General features: G+C 44.1%; 1 protein-coding gene across 1 annotated transcript in view; it reads right to left on the reverse strand.

Annotated features, from left to right (window-relative positions):
* The window catches only part of PLCB3 (phospholipase C beta 3), a 72,963-nt gene extending 58,271 nt beyond the window's left edge, over positions 1 to 14,692 (reverse strand). Inside the window, exon 1 of the mRNA XM_072118410.1 lies at positions 14,503 to 14,692. Coding sequence (XP_071974511.1) covers positions 14,503 to 14,601 — 99 coding nt within the window. The 5' untranslated portion in view covers positions 14,602 to 14,692. The remainder of the gene's footprint in view (positions 1 to 14,502) is intronic.
* Between the last annotated feature and the right edge of the window lie 1,560 nt (positions 14,693 to 16,252).

A 16,252-nucleotide genomic window follows, 5' to 3' on the forward strand; every position in this document is an offset into this window, starting at 1 on the left:
GGCAGTGCACGGGGAGAGGAGGAGGAGGTGAGCGCCCCTCTCCATAGGAAGTAATGGCCCACGGCGCCGTATTACGGCAAAAGATAGGACAGGTTCTATCTTTTTCCGGGTACGGAGCGGTACGGTGCCGCACGTGTGCTGCACCGTACCGCTCCCGTAGGGTGCCGTGCGCCCATTGACGTCTATGGGGGACGTATATCGGCCGTATATACGCCGGCCGTATATACGTCCTCCATACGTTAGTGTGAATGTAGCCTAAGGCCTACTTGCAGGCGCATGGAGACTTATAGCCACTGACAATCTACTTGGGGGATTCTGGAAAATATGCAAATATGTTTTCCAGGATGGGAAAAGGAACACATTGCTTTCTTTGGATACCTTGTAAGGCAGCCCCCTTAATATCAAGCATGACTTTCAGGAAGCCTAATGACATGATGCAGAATTAAAGCCAAACCAATACGTATACCTATTCCAGAAAGAACAGATTCCCAACTGTAGACAGCGGTGTTTTGAGGTCTTTGCATCTCATCAGTACAGTGTATGGAACTGGTTTAGCTAAGTAAGAGGCTTTTGACTAGGGTCAGGAAGTTAGAAACACTACTTATGAAGACTTTGCAACTTAAGGCCTTGCAGGTGTGTCAAAAACCTTGCAGGAGTCAGTAGTCCAGTGAGTGTACATGAATACTGCTCACCGCTCCTCCTCTCCATAGACTTCTATGTAATCTGACACCTCAGGAAGATTCCGTCCATCTTACTAGAAGAACCAAATTCAGCAGACATATTTGGAAGGAAGAAGGGAGTATAATAAGAAACCTCTTCCTCTGCCATTTATGTAAAGTTTGATGAAAATGTATTGACCATTCAGAGAAAGCCTGTTAATGTCATCTAATAGGCCAGATAATTGATTTAACCGATACACTTTCTGCTTAACAGCAATGCACTTTGGACCATTGCTCTATAGAGTAAAGAATCTCTGCAGCTCATGTTCTGTTATAGATAAACCTAATGAACCAGAAGGCAGTAATCTCTAGTCCAGTAATCGTACAGGCGGGTGGGTGTACTACTGCCTTACCAGGTAGATTTGCCTGGAAAGAATAGGATGAAACGAGGGGAAGGGGGTTGTTTGGGGGCGGGGGCATATTAATAAATAAATGTATGTGGTGTGCAGCTAAAGACAAAAAACTAGAAATGTACAATAAAACAAAAACATATCTCAAGAAATCTATACTACATGTATCTCAGGAGCACAGTCGTGTCATCCTTCTCATCATAGTCCTGTGTCCAGGACTACGACCTAGCGATACATGAGATTAACCAGGTCATCACAAATTCATCACCTTCTTCTTTATGGGATTAAAGGCAGGAATAACACAGAAATTTGCTATACTATATGTATCCTAGGAGCTCCGTCAAGTCCATCCTCCTCATCACAGCCCTGTGTCTAGATGCAAGACAACTGGCAGGAGCTGGAGCTTCTGTGTAAAAGTCTCGCCTATAGCTAGAGATGGAGCAGATCATTAAGACATTAACCCCTAGTTCTCTGTTAAGATTGAAAAAAAAAACTGCACAGGACACCCAATGAGAACATCTGTATTTCTATTTCACTTAAAAGTATTCATTTTAGGCATAGTGACCTGCCCTAAGGCAGAGAGTTCTGGACCCGCGTCAGCCCATTAACACACTGTATGGCAAGTATTTTCAGAGCGCTGATGGCAGACGCAATATTTTACCAGTCCAGCCTGTTCCTGTTTATAATGAATTGTACTCCATGTCTACGTGACGCTTACCACTTGGATGCCAAGCACTGATCTACAGCAGATATTTAACCTCCCATTAGCCAAGAAGAGGGTGTTTGCCCATTTTGCTTACAAAAAGTAAATACAAAGAAGAATGAGTCCTTATCTGTTCCCAAAGAGTGCGAAAATAAACCCTATTCCTAAAACGGGTCTAAAAATAAAGTCTGGAGTCCAGATAAATGTGTTAAGCATAGAAATATAACCACAATAACGTCAAGACAAACAATGGAAAAATACTAGTGTTTTAGGAAAATTTTTCCATGTTTTGGGTACTTGGTCCCCTTACCAAAACATCCATAGCCGAAAACATAGGTCAACCATGATGTGTTGCTCATGGTGGCAGTACACCTACATTGGAGTCATACTTTGGGTAATTAAGTGCACTGGAAGAGGGGATGGGGGGTCAGATTTTCCTATAGACATCTGCGTCCCCTCCGGAATCTGTGACCAACATCGACTCTTCAGCTGTAACTGACATTAGGTTGGTGACCAAGGACTTTTGGGAGCTTTAGTTGAGTCCATACTATGGATACATCACGCTGTGAACCTTGACATAGAAAGATTATTGTAAAAGACAAGTCTACACCTTTTACTGCTCCTTTACAAGAATCTTAAGATATAAGCGAGTACTCCGACCTTTACATATGACTTCCCTTGGTATTATATTTAAAGAACGTCAACGGACGATGAAGACACTTGGTGAAGACCCAAGTAGGACCCAGGTTATTCGTTGTCTGGACCTCCAAACTAAACATACACAGAGTACACTGTACCTCCGGCTATTCCTTTGTTGGATCTTCTCCGATCTCGAAAACTGGGGTCATTCAGTTGTTTTTTGGGAATGGGGCAGAAGCATGCACGTGTGATTGTGGAGAGAATGATGGAGGGATGTATTGACCATCACCAAAAAGAAAGCTCTACACCGCCGTTTTGCATTTATTAGGCATGTCTTAATTTTTTTTTTTTTTAAATTAGGGCTTTATGGAGAAACAAATTTTATCTGGTCACTAGAGTCGTAAATCTACGTGACATTACTTGAAGTGAACCGATCATTTATTGATTCTGGCGTAGTGGTCAGAATCAATCGTTGGTGTTTGAGGTGATGAAACCCCTACAACATGTAAAGCATTGGGAATAGATAAACTTGTTGTAATCCTTGGAAATGTTTTTCTTCGAAAGTGTCCTAAATCATAGAAAGCCCCTATGGCACAATACCAGTCTGACCGGTGACGATCACTAGGCGTCCTATAAATAGGTTGCCCGTATGAGATTACCTATTACATCATGAAATTACTACAATGCAAGAAGAATGAAGAACACCAAGGAGGGACGGAGTGGTTTTACATCAGGATCATTTGACCAGATTAGGGACCAATTTGGGCGTTGCTAAGTGTATTACAGGCAGCGATGTTGAGCACGGGAAACGCTTTCTGCCAAAAGTATCAGCAGATCACGGCTAGTTGAGTCTGTGTTTACTTTGGAAACGCTCATATTAAGATGAAGTTGACTGGAGGGACAGCTATTCAATCGATTATTACTTCCCGTTTCTTACCTCTCAAACCATGGAATTCCCCAAAATACCATGGCAAGACCTGAGCACAATATGCTGTCCACTAGAGTCAATTTATTTCTTCTTAAAGGGATTTTCCAGACTGTCGCAATCCCACTATCGCCGATTGATGTAGGGAGGGGGTCTAACTATTGTGACTTCAGATGGATAGACTTCCAATAGAGAATTATATCAACAGTATTTTTCTTCCAAATAACAGCGCCACACCTATCCAGAGGTTGTCCACGGTATTGCATTTCAATGAAACGGAGATCTGACATTTGGGCATTTTGTAGGCCAGGTTTTCATAGTCCTACAATGAACGACTCCTTTCATTTTAGCCTTTGCGCTTTTTTGCTTGTCTAGAAATATGCCTCAATAAATTATCCAAAATCACTGGAAGAGCGAGGTGCTCCTGAAAGAAACTCTGCAGCCCTTTTAACCATTCATGTGCTGCGGGCTACAGCACAAGTCGACACTTATCTTTCGAAGAACTTGCATGCAATTACCAAAGAGGTTATTAAAGCTCTCCTGAAACTGGCAGGACTGGTCCTCAGGTTATAGCATGTGCCGACGGAGGAATAAAAAGGGGCACAGAAGTGCGGCTGCTGCGATATTTATATAACCAATATCCGCGTCCACACAGCAAGACATTCGTGAAGACAGCCCAGACTGGTCAGACCGATCCTGCAATCTTGGAAATATCTTATTTATATTAAAGGGTGAATCATCAGAAATAAAACTTAATCACAAAAGAGGATTTACCTGGCATGCCAGGCTTATGAGGTCAGGGCACGTCTTCCTTGTATGTGGCTCCTCTAGTTCTGAGGCTGAATCATAATCGGCCACCGACAACACAATGGCGCCAGAATTTCAGAAAGCAGAGTCACAAACATCTACACTATGCCAGGTATTCCCTTTGGTACGTTGCAGGACAAAGAGGTTTGTGTAAGAGCTAAGAATCAGGTCAGTATCATGTTAGACAGTCAGTGCAGCCGCTACAGAGCACAGGAAGTAGTTTGCTTCCTTTGTGCAGGTCAGCAAAATGTATGTTTGCTGATAACAGTAAATTAAGAAAATTCTTTGAAGCCAATATTCTAATATTTAACAAAAAAAAAATGTATAAAATTGATGTTGGAGCTATACTTCACCTACAATCTCATTAAAGGGATTATATCAATTCAATGAGTATAAGCCGACGCCCCTAATTTTACCACAAAAACATGGGAAAACATATTTCCCGAGTATAAGCCGAGGGTGGGAAATGCATTGGTCACAGCCTCCCCATTATATAGCCTGCCGGACCCTGCCCCATAGTATATAGCCAGCACCTGCCCCCCAGTAGATCGCCTGACAGCCCATATCCCCCAGTATATAGCCAGCCCCCTTCCCCAGTATATAGCCAGACCTCTGCCCCAGTATATAGCCAGCAGCGGGGGAAGCCAGAAAGGTGAGTTTTGATATATTTTTCTTTACTCAAGTATAATCCGAGTTTGGGTATTCAGCACATTTTTTTGTGCTGAAAAACTAGGCTTACACTCAAGTATATATGGTATCTTCTTTTGGCAGGATAGGGGTTAACAAACTGATCGGTTTGGGTTTTACTACTGGGACCCCAACTGGTCAAGAGACTAGTCAACCACCCCCCACCCTCACCACACCCTTTTGCGAGAACAGGCAACCCACCACCAGGGTTCTAAATTTCAGGGTTCTAAATTTCCTAATTTGTAATAGACAGTGAATGAGAGCGCTGGAGATAGAGGGATGCTTTTAGTAATTACCAACTCTCCCATAGCAGATCATTGACCTATAACCATCAATTAGTGATAACGGGACCCCTTTCTCATGATTTTTGGAGGTCCCAACTGTCAGACCCCACTATAACTTTGTTATATCTTTTAAGAAAACAATTTGTGTTTTGCAGTGCGACCCAGACAGCGCCAATGCAGGGCAATTTGGAACACTAAACCACCAGCATAAACATAAGGACCTGTTAGTGGTTTAGGGTCCAAAATCCCCTGCATCATTCAGGTCTAACATATCCCAGAGGCTACTGGGACGTGTAGTAGCCTGGCCGGGCATTGGGGGCTAAGGCTAAACCCCGCCCCCGTAGCCTGTACAGTTAATTTACATCTTACTAAAATAAAGTTTGTAACAAATTAGGTTCCAGGATTACTAGATTACAGATTAGGGCAGGAAGGAGGAATCTACCATCACATCTACTTCTGATTGTAGGTTCCTCATGATAGGTTTCCTTTAACTGTGTGTATTAATAAGGATGTAATAATGCGAGTTCAGCTACACTGTCCCTAAATCCCGGGTGCACGTCAGGAGATACATCTCCTATAATTTATGATGTTTGCAGACGAGGGAGCAGGGGTTTACTTAGGATTCCTTGTTCTAGCAACCGCGTCTTATCTCCATATCCAATATAAGTTGTTTATTAAAGCCGTTCATGCAAAATAATATTTATAGATTTCCCTGCTACTTCCGTTACGCCATGGCTTCTCGATAAGCGGCAGGCACGCGGCCCTCCTGCAAGTCCCATGTGGCCTGAGGCATGGTGCCTGGGAAAGGGCAAGTGACAAGCTAAATATACAGACGTCTATGCTGGAAGAGAAGGAGGTATGAATAAGAGCTCAAGACATTATGTACAGGTGTATACGATGGGGAGGCCCAATGACACAAATATAACAGCTATACCAAGCAACATGTTATAGAGCAGGAGGAGCTGAGCAGATTGTACATAGTGTCCTATCTGCAGGTAGCATGTTATAGAGCAGGAGGAGCTGAGCAGATTGTACATTAGTGATGTGTCATTCACAAACGACAGGAGCCATCTCTCCTTAGTGAGCCGATGGCTCACCTAACCCCGCCTCTAACCGGATCACCCCACCCTCTTTAACCCCTATACAATCGGGTTAAAAGTGGAGTGGTGTGGGGTGACTGATTGGCCTGCGGTTTCCTATTATATATTTAATGTGGAGCTGTTCACGGGCCAGAAGAGCCGGCTCTTCATAGTGAGCTGAGCCTAATGACCCATCATTATTGTACACTAGTGTCCTATCTGCAGGCCACATGTTATAGAGCAGGTGGAGCTGAGCAGATTGTACATAGTGCTCTATCTGCAGGCAGCATGTTATAGAGCAGGAGGAGTTGAATAGATTGTATATAGTGTCCTGTCAGTAGGCAGCATGTTCTAGAGCAGGAGGAGCAGAGCAGATTTAATCTCTTCAGTCAGTTTACTCTCTCAATATTCAGATAAAAATGTATTATTAATCTTAAAATCATGAGAGTTTTTTTTACCCCTTTTACTTCTTCTGGAAAATGTTAGGAAAGAAAAGTTGCAGTTATAAAAAAATATATATAAGATCTCCCAGAAGATGTTTTACCATTATCCTTACCATTATTGTTGCCAAGGTATTATATACATCAAAACAGCAACATAGACAACAACAAAAAAAGAGCTTGGTTATGTGAGTGGGTTAACCTTAAGAAGACGCTGCAGGTTTCCACATGTCTGGGTCTAAACAACTACCTACACATGCACCTGACTATTCACTGGGATCCTCTGGCTAACATGTTGAACATGGTTGTTTTTCAATGAGGGACATTACCAGAAAATAACAAGATATTGATTTCCTGCATAATGTAGAATACAATCTCCATCAAGTTACAGCTGACTTGTCCCAGCTTATAAAACAAAATTCCCATCTTTGATTTTAGGAGCCAGTGTGAACTAAAGCATAAAACGGATTCAGTCATTCCCTTTATGGGTGTAGCAACAATGGAAGAGGGTGTCTGACTGAACCGTGTGACTGGGTATGTTCTCTGACGGGTATAGTTACAACGGAAAAGGGTATCTGATTTCGAGAAAGTATCAGACTATGCTAAAGAATAAAGATGTTCTCTGATTTGTGTAGAGTCCATGGTAGGTTTCTGACTCAACTATGTCCCTGGGGGTAGTATCCGACTACTCTACAGATTAGAGATATTCTCAGATGGATGAAGTAAAAATGGAAAAATCTAATTAATGAATTGTGTGAATGGGGTGGTATCTGACTACTTTACTCTAAAAATACTAGAGATTTTCTCTGAAGGGTGTAGTTACAATGGAAGAAGCCATCTGACTAAATCAGAATATTCTAAAGAATAAAAAGATGTTAACCAGTGGGTATAATAACCATGGTAGAAGATTTCTGACTAAAACCGAGTGACTGGGGGGTCATATTAGACTACTCTACAGACTAGAGAGGTTCTCTGAAGGATGTAGTTACAATGGAAGAAGGTGTGTGACTAAACAACGTGACTGGAGTTAGTATGCGACTACTGCAAAAAAATACTAGAAATTTTCTTTGATGGGTATAGTTACAATGGAAGAAGCTATCTGACTAAACTGTGTTCTCCAATGGGTGTAGTATCCATGGTAGAAGGTTTCTGGCTGGATCGTGTGACTGGGGGTAGTATCAGACTATTCTAAAGACTAGAGATGTTCTCTGATGGCTGTGATGGAAAAAGGTGTCTGACTAAACCGTGTGACTGGCGGTCGTATCAAACTACTCTACAGAATAGAGAAATTCTCTGTTGGGTGTAGAAACAATGGAAGAAGGTGTGTGTGACTAAATAGTGTGATCATGGTAGCATCTGTCTACTCTAAAAAGACTAGACATGTGAAGGATGTAGTAACAATGAAGAAGGTGTGTGACTAAACCACGTGACTGGAGTTAGTATGCGACTACTCTAAAGACTACAAATGTTCTTCATATACCATTCCTCCCTACATTTTTTTAAGTTTTATTTCCTAAAATCACAAATACTAATTCTATCAGGAAATTAAAAATTCTATTCGGCCCTACCATTCTTTGAAAATATGTCCAACAACCAATATGGCTGCCGTTATGGTTTCCACTGGGATTTCTGAAGAGAAAATCTGCCCAGTTATGTCTGATAAAGTAGGGTTGGCAAAGAAAGTGTTGCTGACCTAAAACATTACAGAAATGTGAAGGGTTCAGTGACTTTTACACTCTGCTCCCTCTGATATGGTGTGGGTTGGTTGAGAGACATTGCACATTCTCCAATGGATGACACAATAGTGAATCAATACTATACAGAGAAAGAGAGAGAAGTGGTAGAAGGTGTTTGTTGAGTTGGCACCATCATATGCAGAAATCTATGGTCCAGTTAGCCTTAAAATTAGAGGCTGATGGAGAGGATGCTGTATACATCTATATATCTGAGGTAAGTTAAGTAGTCCACCAAGAATAAAACTGGTTGCCCAATTCTATTTTTGTCTAGTAACACTAAAAAAATAGCCGGTTGGACTATTGTACTGAAATGTTCAAATGATAAATCTTAATTATGTTTTTTCTTCTGAATCTTTAGCTCCTCGAAAGGGAACCTGTCAGTTAAGCTAACCCAATGTAACTAAACATATCTTTGAAAACTTGTATTATACAGCAGTACATCTATCCCTATATTGTTCCTCCCCATTCATGAAAAGTTCCACAGTCCCATTCTTAAAGTGGACTCTCATCTATGCAAATTACCCCATGCGAGTCTGATCATGGTCTTTCCTTTAAAATGAGTTCAGCATACTCATATTTTTCCAGCACAACCATGCCTCCAGTGTCCTGATAGAGCGGTGGGGGGAATGAGTAAGTTTAGAGAGATGCCAACTCGCTGAAAATCTTTAATTTCTCCTCACTCAGGGATTCTCTTCAGCAAGTCACACAGCCAACATCTCTCTCTCACTTCCGAGGAAGCGACAAAGTAGCAGAGCCGAGTTGGCCCAGCTGAAGATAAAGCACGCTCCTTGTCAATCAGGAAGCTGGAGACATGGCTAAGCTGGAAGAACATGAATATACATAGAAATACACATAGTCAACTTTACAAATGGACTGTGGAACTTTACAGACATGGGCAAGAACAATGTAGGGATAGTTGTACTGCTGTATAATAGCAGTTTTCTAAGATATTGTATGTTTAGTTAGGGTGGATTAGTTTAACTGACAGGTTCCCTTTAAGATGCCCATATACATTTGGCGAAATTTGGATGAACCCACCAATTCTGTTGAGGTTGGTCAAGTCCAGTCCACCTGAAGTATGTGTTTCTGAATGGTGATAATCTGTTATTTTCTGTTGAATCTCCTGCTTTGCACAGACAATCTTTTATCTGATACATTCAGCATCTTAATATTACATTGGAGTATACATTTGTATAAAAAAAAGAATTAAAAATCAGCGTGATGTGAAGTCACTGCTGTTTGACAGCCCAGGGGACTCCAATCTCATATGTAGATAAGATCTATCATATCTGTCTGATCAGATAAGATACAAACAGCGGGGACAGAAGAGCACTGCATTTATCTACAGATCGGAGATCATCCGGAAAATTAACTACATGCCTTCTTTTAAATCAACAAAAAACCTAAATACATAGCCAAGACACCCTTGTTTTTATAAGTAAAGGTGTTTTTTTAGGGTTCGGTCACCGGCTGAAAAACGTGTCCTTCTCCTACTGAAAGCAATGGAAGGTCGCCAGATCTTTTTTTTCTGAAAAAGAATCAACATGCCCCATATTCCGATCTGTTCCGATAAATCCACATCATAAACCCCGACAGTAGACAGTAGGCGTCTCAAATTCTGATGTGTGAACCAACGGACTATCCCTAGTTCTTACATTTCTACAGTTCTGGTTGAAATCACCCAATTTCCTCGTTCTTACATTTCTCCAGTTTTGGTCGAAATTGGTGAATTAAATGCAAAACTGGAGAACTGTAAGAACTAGGGATAGTCCGTTGGTCAATCATCATCTGAGAAGAAGGTGGCCATGTTAGTAATTTATGTTAGATAAAGGAATTAGATCCAGGTTAAGTGGGTCACGGATCAGTAACCCCCTGCAAATATCACCTTATAGCAAGTGTATGTATGTTATGATGATACGGAGCCACTTGAAGGGCAACCAGGGGGGATTTGTTTTCTTTGGATCTTGTAGTGTATGTAGTTAGGGGTTATCGGGGCATTGAAAAACATGGCTGCTTTCTTCCAAAAACAGCGCCACACCTGACCATGGTATGCGCTGTTATTGCAACTCAGCTGTATAGAAATGAATGGGGCTTAGTTGCAATAACACACAGCACCCATGGTCAGGAGAGGAGCCGTTTTTTGGAAGAAAGCAGCCATCTTTTTTTTTAACCTCCAGACAACAACTTGAAGCATGCAATTCTGATGTATTGGTCCTTTAAGAAGTTCTGGAACTTCCAATAACATATAATTAAAAGACAATAGGCAGTCTGTCAGGATATTCTACAATCATAAGATCATTGATCATACGATAAACTTTTGGTTACAATTCTGGACCGATGGCAAATATCTGTGACCCTTTCACACAAGCGTGTTTGTGACGCATTGGAATTGCAATGAAGTAAAAACTGAACAAAACACTGAACAAAATCTGACAGAAAACTGACTGGAATCTGAAGGAAATAGTCACCAGCCAAACTCTGAGGAAACTCATCCTGTAATTTCTACAATGCTCAGGCGGCGTTCACACATTCCGTCCGTACCGAGTTTCAGGTGGCGGTCACACGCATTTAGAAATGCAATGCAAGTAATCAGGCCAAGGCTTTCCCCCCATTTCTAAACGCAATGCAAGCAACACGTTTGACCAAACCCTGAAAACGCAATCCAGACTAAATGGGATGGGGCTCGGCTCGATCGCATACATGTCTCAATAGAATTGCATGCGATGTGAATCAAGCTCCCAGCGTATTGCATGTAAAAGACCAGGGCTTGATACCAATCAATTACGTTCCTTGCGATTGGGCAGAGACACTTGTCTTTCCATCTGGATTGCACTTTGAAACGTGATTCAGAGGGAAAATGTCAACTCAGCCTCATGTTAGGGCCCTTACTCCCTTTGTCCTACCCTCACCCTATTTAGTACATACGCACTCTCAGAGCCGAGGGTGCATGTTTATCACACATGAGGCATCTATTGTGTATGGTCAGCTTCAGGGTGAGTCCGCACAGAGTATTAAACTTGCCGGTGCCTAATCCTCTAATTTATACAGTAGCTACAAAGTAGATGGGATTAAACAAATCTGATCAACGACGTGTGCCAAGAACGCCAGCAGCGCAGAGCAATTCTGATGGCGCAGGGCAGTTACGTTTCACCGCATGACCAATACTAATTAAATAATAATTAAATAATTTGGGCAAATCTATTGAGATATTCCTGCAAAGATAAGTCAGCACCAGTCATCTCCAGTGTGAACATACCCTACGGGTGCGGTCACACGGTGAATTCTTGTTCCGTTTTCAGTGCGTTTAAAAACGTACCAAAAACGGTCCAAGGACGTACCGTGTGACAGCACTCTTACTACTACTCTGGTTTTTTGGCAACTTTTAGCAAAGTAGAGCAAGCGGGGTGGGGGGGGATAGACATTAATGGATGACCTGGGGCTAAATCACTTCCAACTGCAACAAAAGACACCGCACACATTGTGGTTTGTAACCAAAACTCTATTGTAGCTACGTGAAACTAGCCCAAGGCGTCATTCACACAGCAGAGAGAAAAAAAAAGTACACAGGATACAAAGGTAGTTTATGTGCGACTGCAGTTTTAACATGTGTTTTGCTGACACAGTGCACAGCGGAGGTCTAGGTCCTGTGGGCATCGTAAAACTACAACTCCCAGCATGCCAGCTGCTGAGCCATAGGGAGCAGGCGGCAGAGTATCTAGAACAGAAGGAGAACACGTGTGGTCCTATGGAAGGTCCTGGTTATGTAATATGTTACTGGTCCATGGCAGGACTGGGCAGTGTACAGCAGGGTCAATACATGGCACAAGCAATAATCAGATTTCACTCCAAACTTTTTTTAGTAGCTTTGGCCAATGATGATCTTTTTACCCCCCTCTGGACAGCGAATACAAATCCGACCAATCCCTGAATCAAGATGGCAACAAATGCCATTGTTGCTACTAAATTATTATATGGTGTTGTTCCTCCTCTTATATCATATTTTGCGCCCTTACATAGGATATATGTGCATGGCAATAATGCTACACAGAGACAAAAACAATCTACCCAAAAAGGTGCCAACACATTCCTAGGCATCCAGTATTGTTCTACTCCCCATGGAAGGAGTCCAAGTATAGACAGCATGTGTAAATAGAGAAGGAGAAGAAGTATCCACTCACAGCTATTCCTCTCAACTCCCCTATAAACATGCATACAGCACTTGCTTCGGCAGAGCATGCATGTGCTGCCATATACGTTATGGAGCGGGAGTGAGGAGCTTTCAGACATCTATGGCGGCCACTTATCACCCTAGTCCTGATAAGTAAGATGACATCACTGATCTAGAATATGTAGGACCCTTTTAACTGTGGCAGCCGCTCCACAGGGCGGATAAGAATATTGAGGAAGACAACAGCTGAAAAATCACTCAATGACAGGATCCATACCCGAGGCCCCTTTAGTAAGTCAAGGGTTAAAGGGAACTCACTTCCTGCCAGTTCTGTCACTTTTGACCGATCCTCCTCCGTTATCTCGGTTTAGTCTATGGAGTTACATAAAGCGCCCACACTGTCCTATCATCCACACTGACAGCTCATCACCGTATGGTCCCTGTTACACAGTGACCAAATACAGCAGTGTGAGAAACAAAGTCACATGATAACTTACAGATCTAATACATTGTCTCCAGATCAGGCGCGTTCACATGTCACAAATTCTACAGCAAAAAAAATAAAATAAAAATAGTAATTCCACAATAATTCCAACAATGGATTAATGGAGGCTCAAAATCCATGTAAATATAATACAAATTTCCCAAAGTGATTTTTTTTTTATTACAAAATCCACTGTCTCCAGTCGCACAAAACAACCACAAAAGCCACCAGGCACAAAGACCACACTGCAAAAAAAACACAACCAACATGACCATAAGATGCCCGCCACACAAACGCATGCCACCAACGGCAAACCACTGGACATACGAAATGCAAAGTCCACTTCTCACCTGACGCAAAGAGCACAAACGACAGCAAAGATTGCCCACGACCAGACCCAAGGACCACCAAAAGCAAGGACCAAACAAATGGGTAGACCCAACGTAACCAGAGACAAAGTTCACACGCCACTGGATGCACAGACCAACAAGAGACCGAATACAAAGACACAATGACCAACAACCAGAAGACACACAGACCACTCTGATCGCAACAAGACTAAAAAGAGACCAAATGCAAAGACCATAGACCACCAGACACAAGGTCTTCATGACACCGCTAAGACCCTCTTGGACCCAAAGGCCACATGCCATCAGACACAAAGTCCACATGACACCACAAAGACCACATGCCACCAGACACAGTGCACATGACCCCATAAAGACCACCACACCACTGGACTCCCAAATCCACAAGTGACCAAATGCAATGACCACGCACCACCACGCCACCAAAAAGCAATGACCACATGCCAGACAAAGTCCACATGATACCGCTAAGACCCACCACACCAGACATAAAGACCAACAAGCCAGCAGACCACACACTACTGAACGCAAAGACCAAATGTGAAGACCACGAGCCACCAGACGCAAAGTCCACATGCCAGCACAAAGAACACCAAAACACTGGGACCACACGCAACCAGACCTAAGACCTTGTGCCACCAGGTGCAAAGTCCACGCCACTGGATGCAAAGTTTGCACAAACCACCGAACGCAAATACCCCACTGGACACAAAGACGACCACGCCACGGAACCACACAGGGAGTCTGATATGATCATGCCAATAACTGAGTTCATGAACATTTTATTGATCTATGGAGATGGGATTTGTGCAACTTTTCGCTGTCATCCATACATTGTACACGGACAGTTCGGAGCACGCCCATGGAATGCAGCACATAGGGTGACACCAGCCCTGCAGCAGTCAGGACATGCTGGGGCTTGTAGTACCACACAGTGCAGAGAGTGCACACACTGCATCCACTCCAGGAGAACAACAAGTCCCAGCATGTTACATGAGTTCCCATGCCCAGGATCTGTCACCCCCTGGCACTGGGTGATGCCCCAGCGCTGGGCAAGCGGTGCCGCACAGGATTAACCCCTCCCTCCCCGGAACATGCACTTCTCCCCCTCACCTCGTCCCACTTGATGAACTTGCTGCCCCTCTGCAGGGTCTCCGGGACCCGCACTGGCTCCAGCTGGAGGGCATGTACCCCGGGCCGGGCCCCCGCCATGACTGCAGGGCACCACGGGGGTGAAAGTACGAGGAGACAGCGGCGAGAGGAAAGCAGGGACTGAACTTGAGGGAGGGAGAGGGGAGGAGAGAAAGTAGGAGGGAGAGAGGAGCACAGATCACAGGGGAGGGGACACAGGGGAGACTCAGGGAGGAGACGGGCAGCAGGGGGTTAACAGGGCACCCCGGCATCACCAGGAGACCCGATCATGCCAGTCACACCAGACCAGAAGGTCTATGGGCAACTGCCTGCTAACATGATACCTCCTGGGAGACAGGGGGGCACTATACATGTGGGGCACTGTTTTCTGCCTGGCACTATACATAAGGGGAACCTGTGACTGGCCTGGCACTATACATGGGGGCACTGTGTCCTGCCTGGCACTATACATGGGGTACCTGTGACTGGCCTGGCACTATACATGGGGGCACTGTGCCCTGCCTGGCACTATACATGGGGGCACTGTGACTGGCCTGGCACTACACATGGGGGCACTGTGACTGGCCTGGCACTACACATGGGGGCACTGTGTCCTGCCTGACACTATACATGGGGGCACTGTGTCCTGCCTGGCACTATACATGGGGGAACTGTGACTGGCCTGGCACTACACATGGGGGCACTGTGTCCTGCCTGACGCTATACATGGGGGCACTGTGTCCTGCCAGGCACTATACATGGGGGAACTGTGACTGTCCTGGCACTACACATGGGGGCACTGTGACTGGCCTGACACTACACATGGGGGAACTGTGACTGGCCTGGCACTATACATGGGGGCACTGTCACTGGCCTGGCACTACACATGGGGGCACTGTGTCCTGCCTTGCACCATATATGGGGCACTGTGACTGACACGGCACTATACATAGGGTCACTGTGTCCTCCCTGCCTGGCACCATACATGGAGGGCACCATGACTGGCCTGCCACTTTAAATGTGGGGCACTGTGCCCTGCCTGGAACTATACATGGGTACACTGTGACTGGCCTGGCACTCTACATGGGGCCACTGTTGCTGGCCTGGCACTATACATGGGGGCACTGTGTCCTCCCTGCCTGGCACTATACTTGGGGGGCTCTGTGACTGGCATGGCACTATGCATGGTGGCACTGTGCCCTGCCTGGCACTATACAAGGGTACACTGTGACTGGCATCATGATGAACACAACTTACTGGCACTATAATTTGGAGCACTGTGAGTGTGCTGGAACTATGATCAGGGTTGTCGTGGCTGGTCTAGCACTATACATGGGGGTACTGATATTCATCAGGCAACTATGGATAAGGTTATTATGGGTTATTCTAGCGAGGGGCTTTTTGTAGGGGGGCTGTGACTAGTAATTTTTTGACAGCACTCTTTGCATGTGGGTCCTGTACTTGCAGGTACTTGTGGTAATAGTGGTACTGTCACTGGTATTGTGGTTACTACAACAAAGTCACTGTCAGCTTTCATGTAGACACAATCATTGGCACTAGTCATAGGGGTACTGTGGCTGGTACTTTTTGGAGGGGTGCAGTTACAAGAAACATAGGGTTTTGTAGTATTATTAAAGGGAGCACTTGATTGACAAGGGGCTGATATTACCAAATGGGGGAACTTTATAAGGGGCATTGTGATGATCACAACTTATGATGGAACATTATTAAT

The sequence above is a fragment of the Engystomops pustulosus genome, chromosome 7 (genome assembly GCF_040894005.1).
Source record: "Engystomops pustulosus chromosome 7, aEngPut4.maternal, whole genome shotgun sequence".
NCBI classification, from domain to species: Eukaryota; Metazoa; Chordata; class Amphibia; order Anura; family Leptodactylidae; genus Engystomops; species Engystomops pustulosus.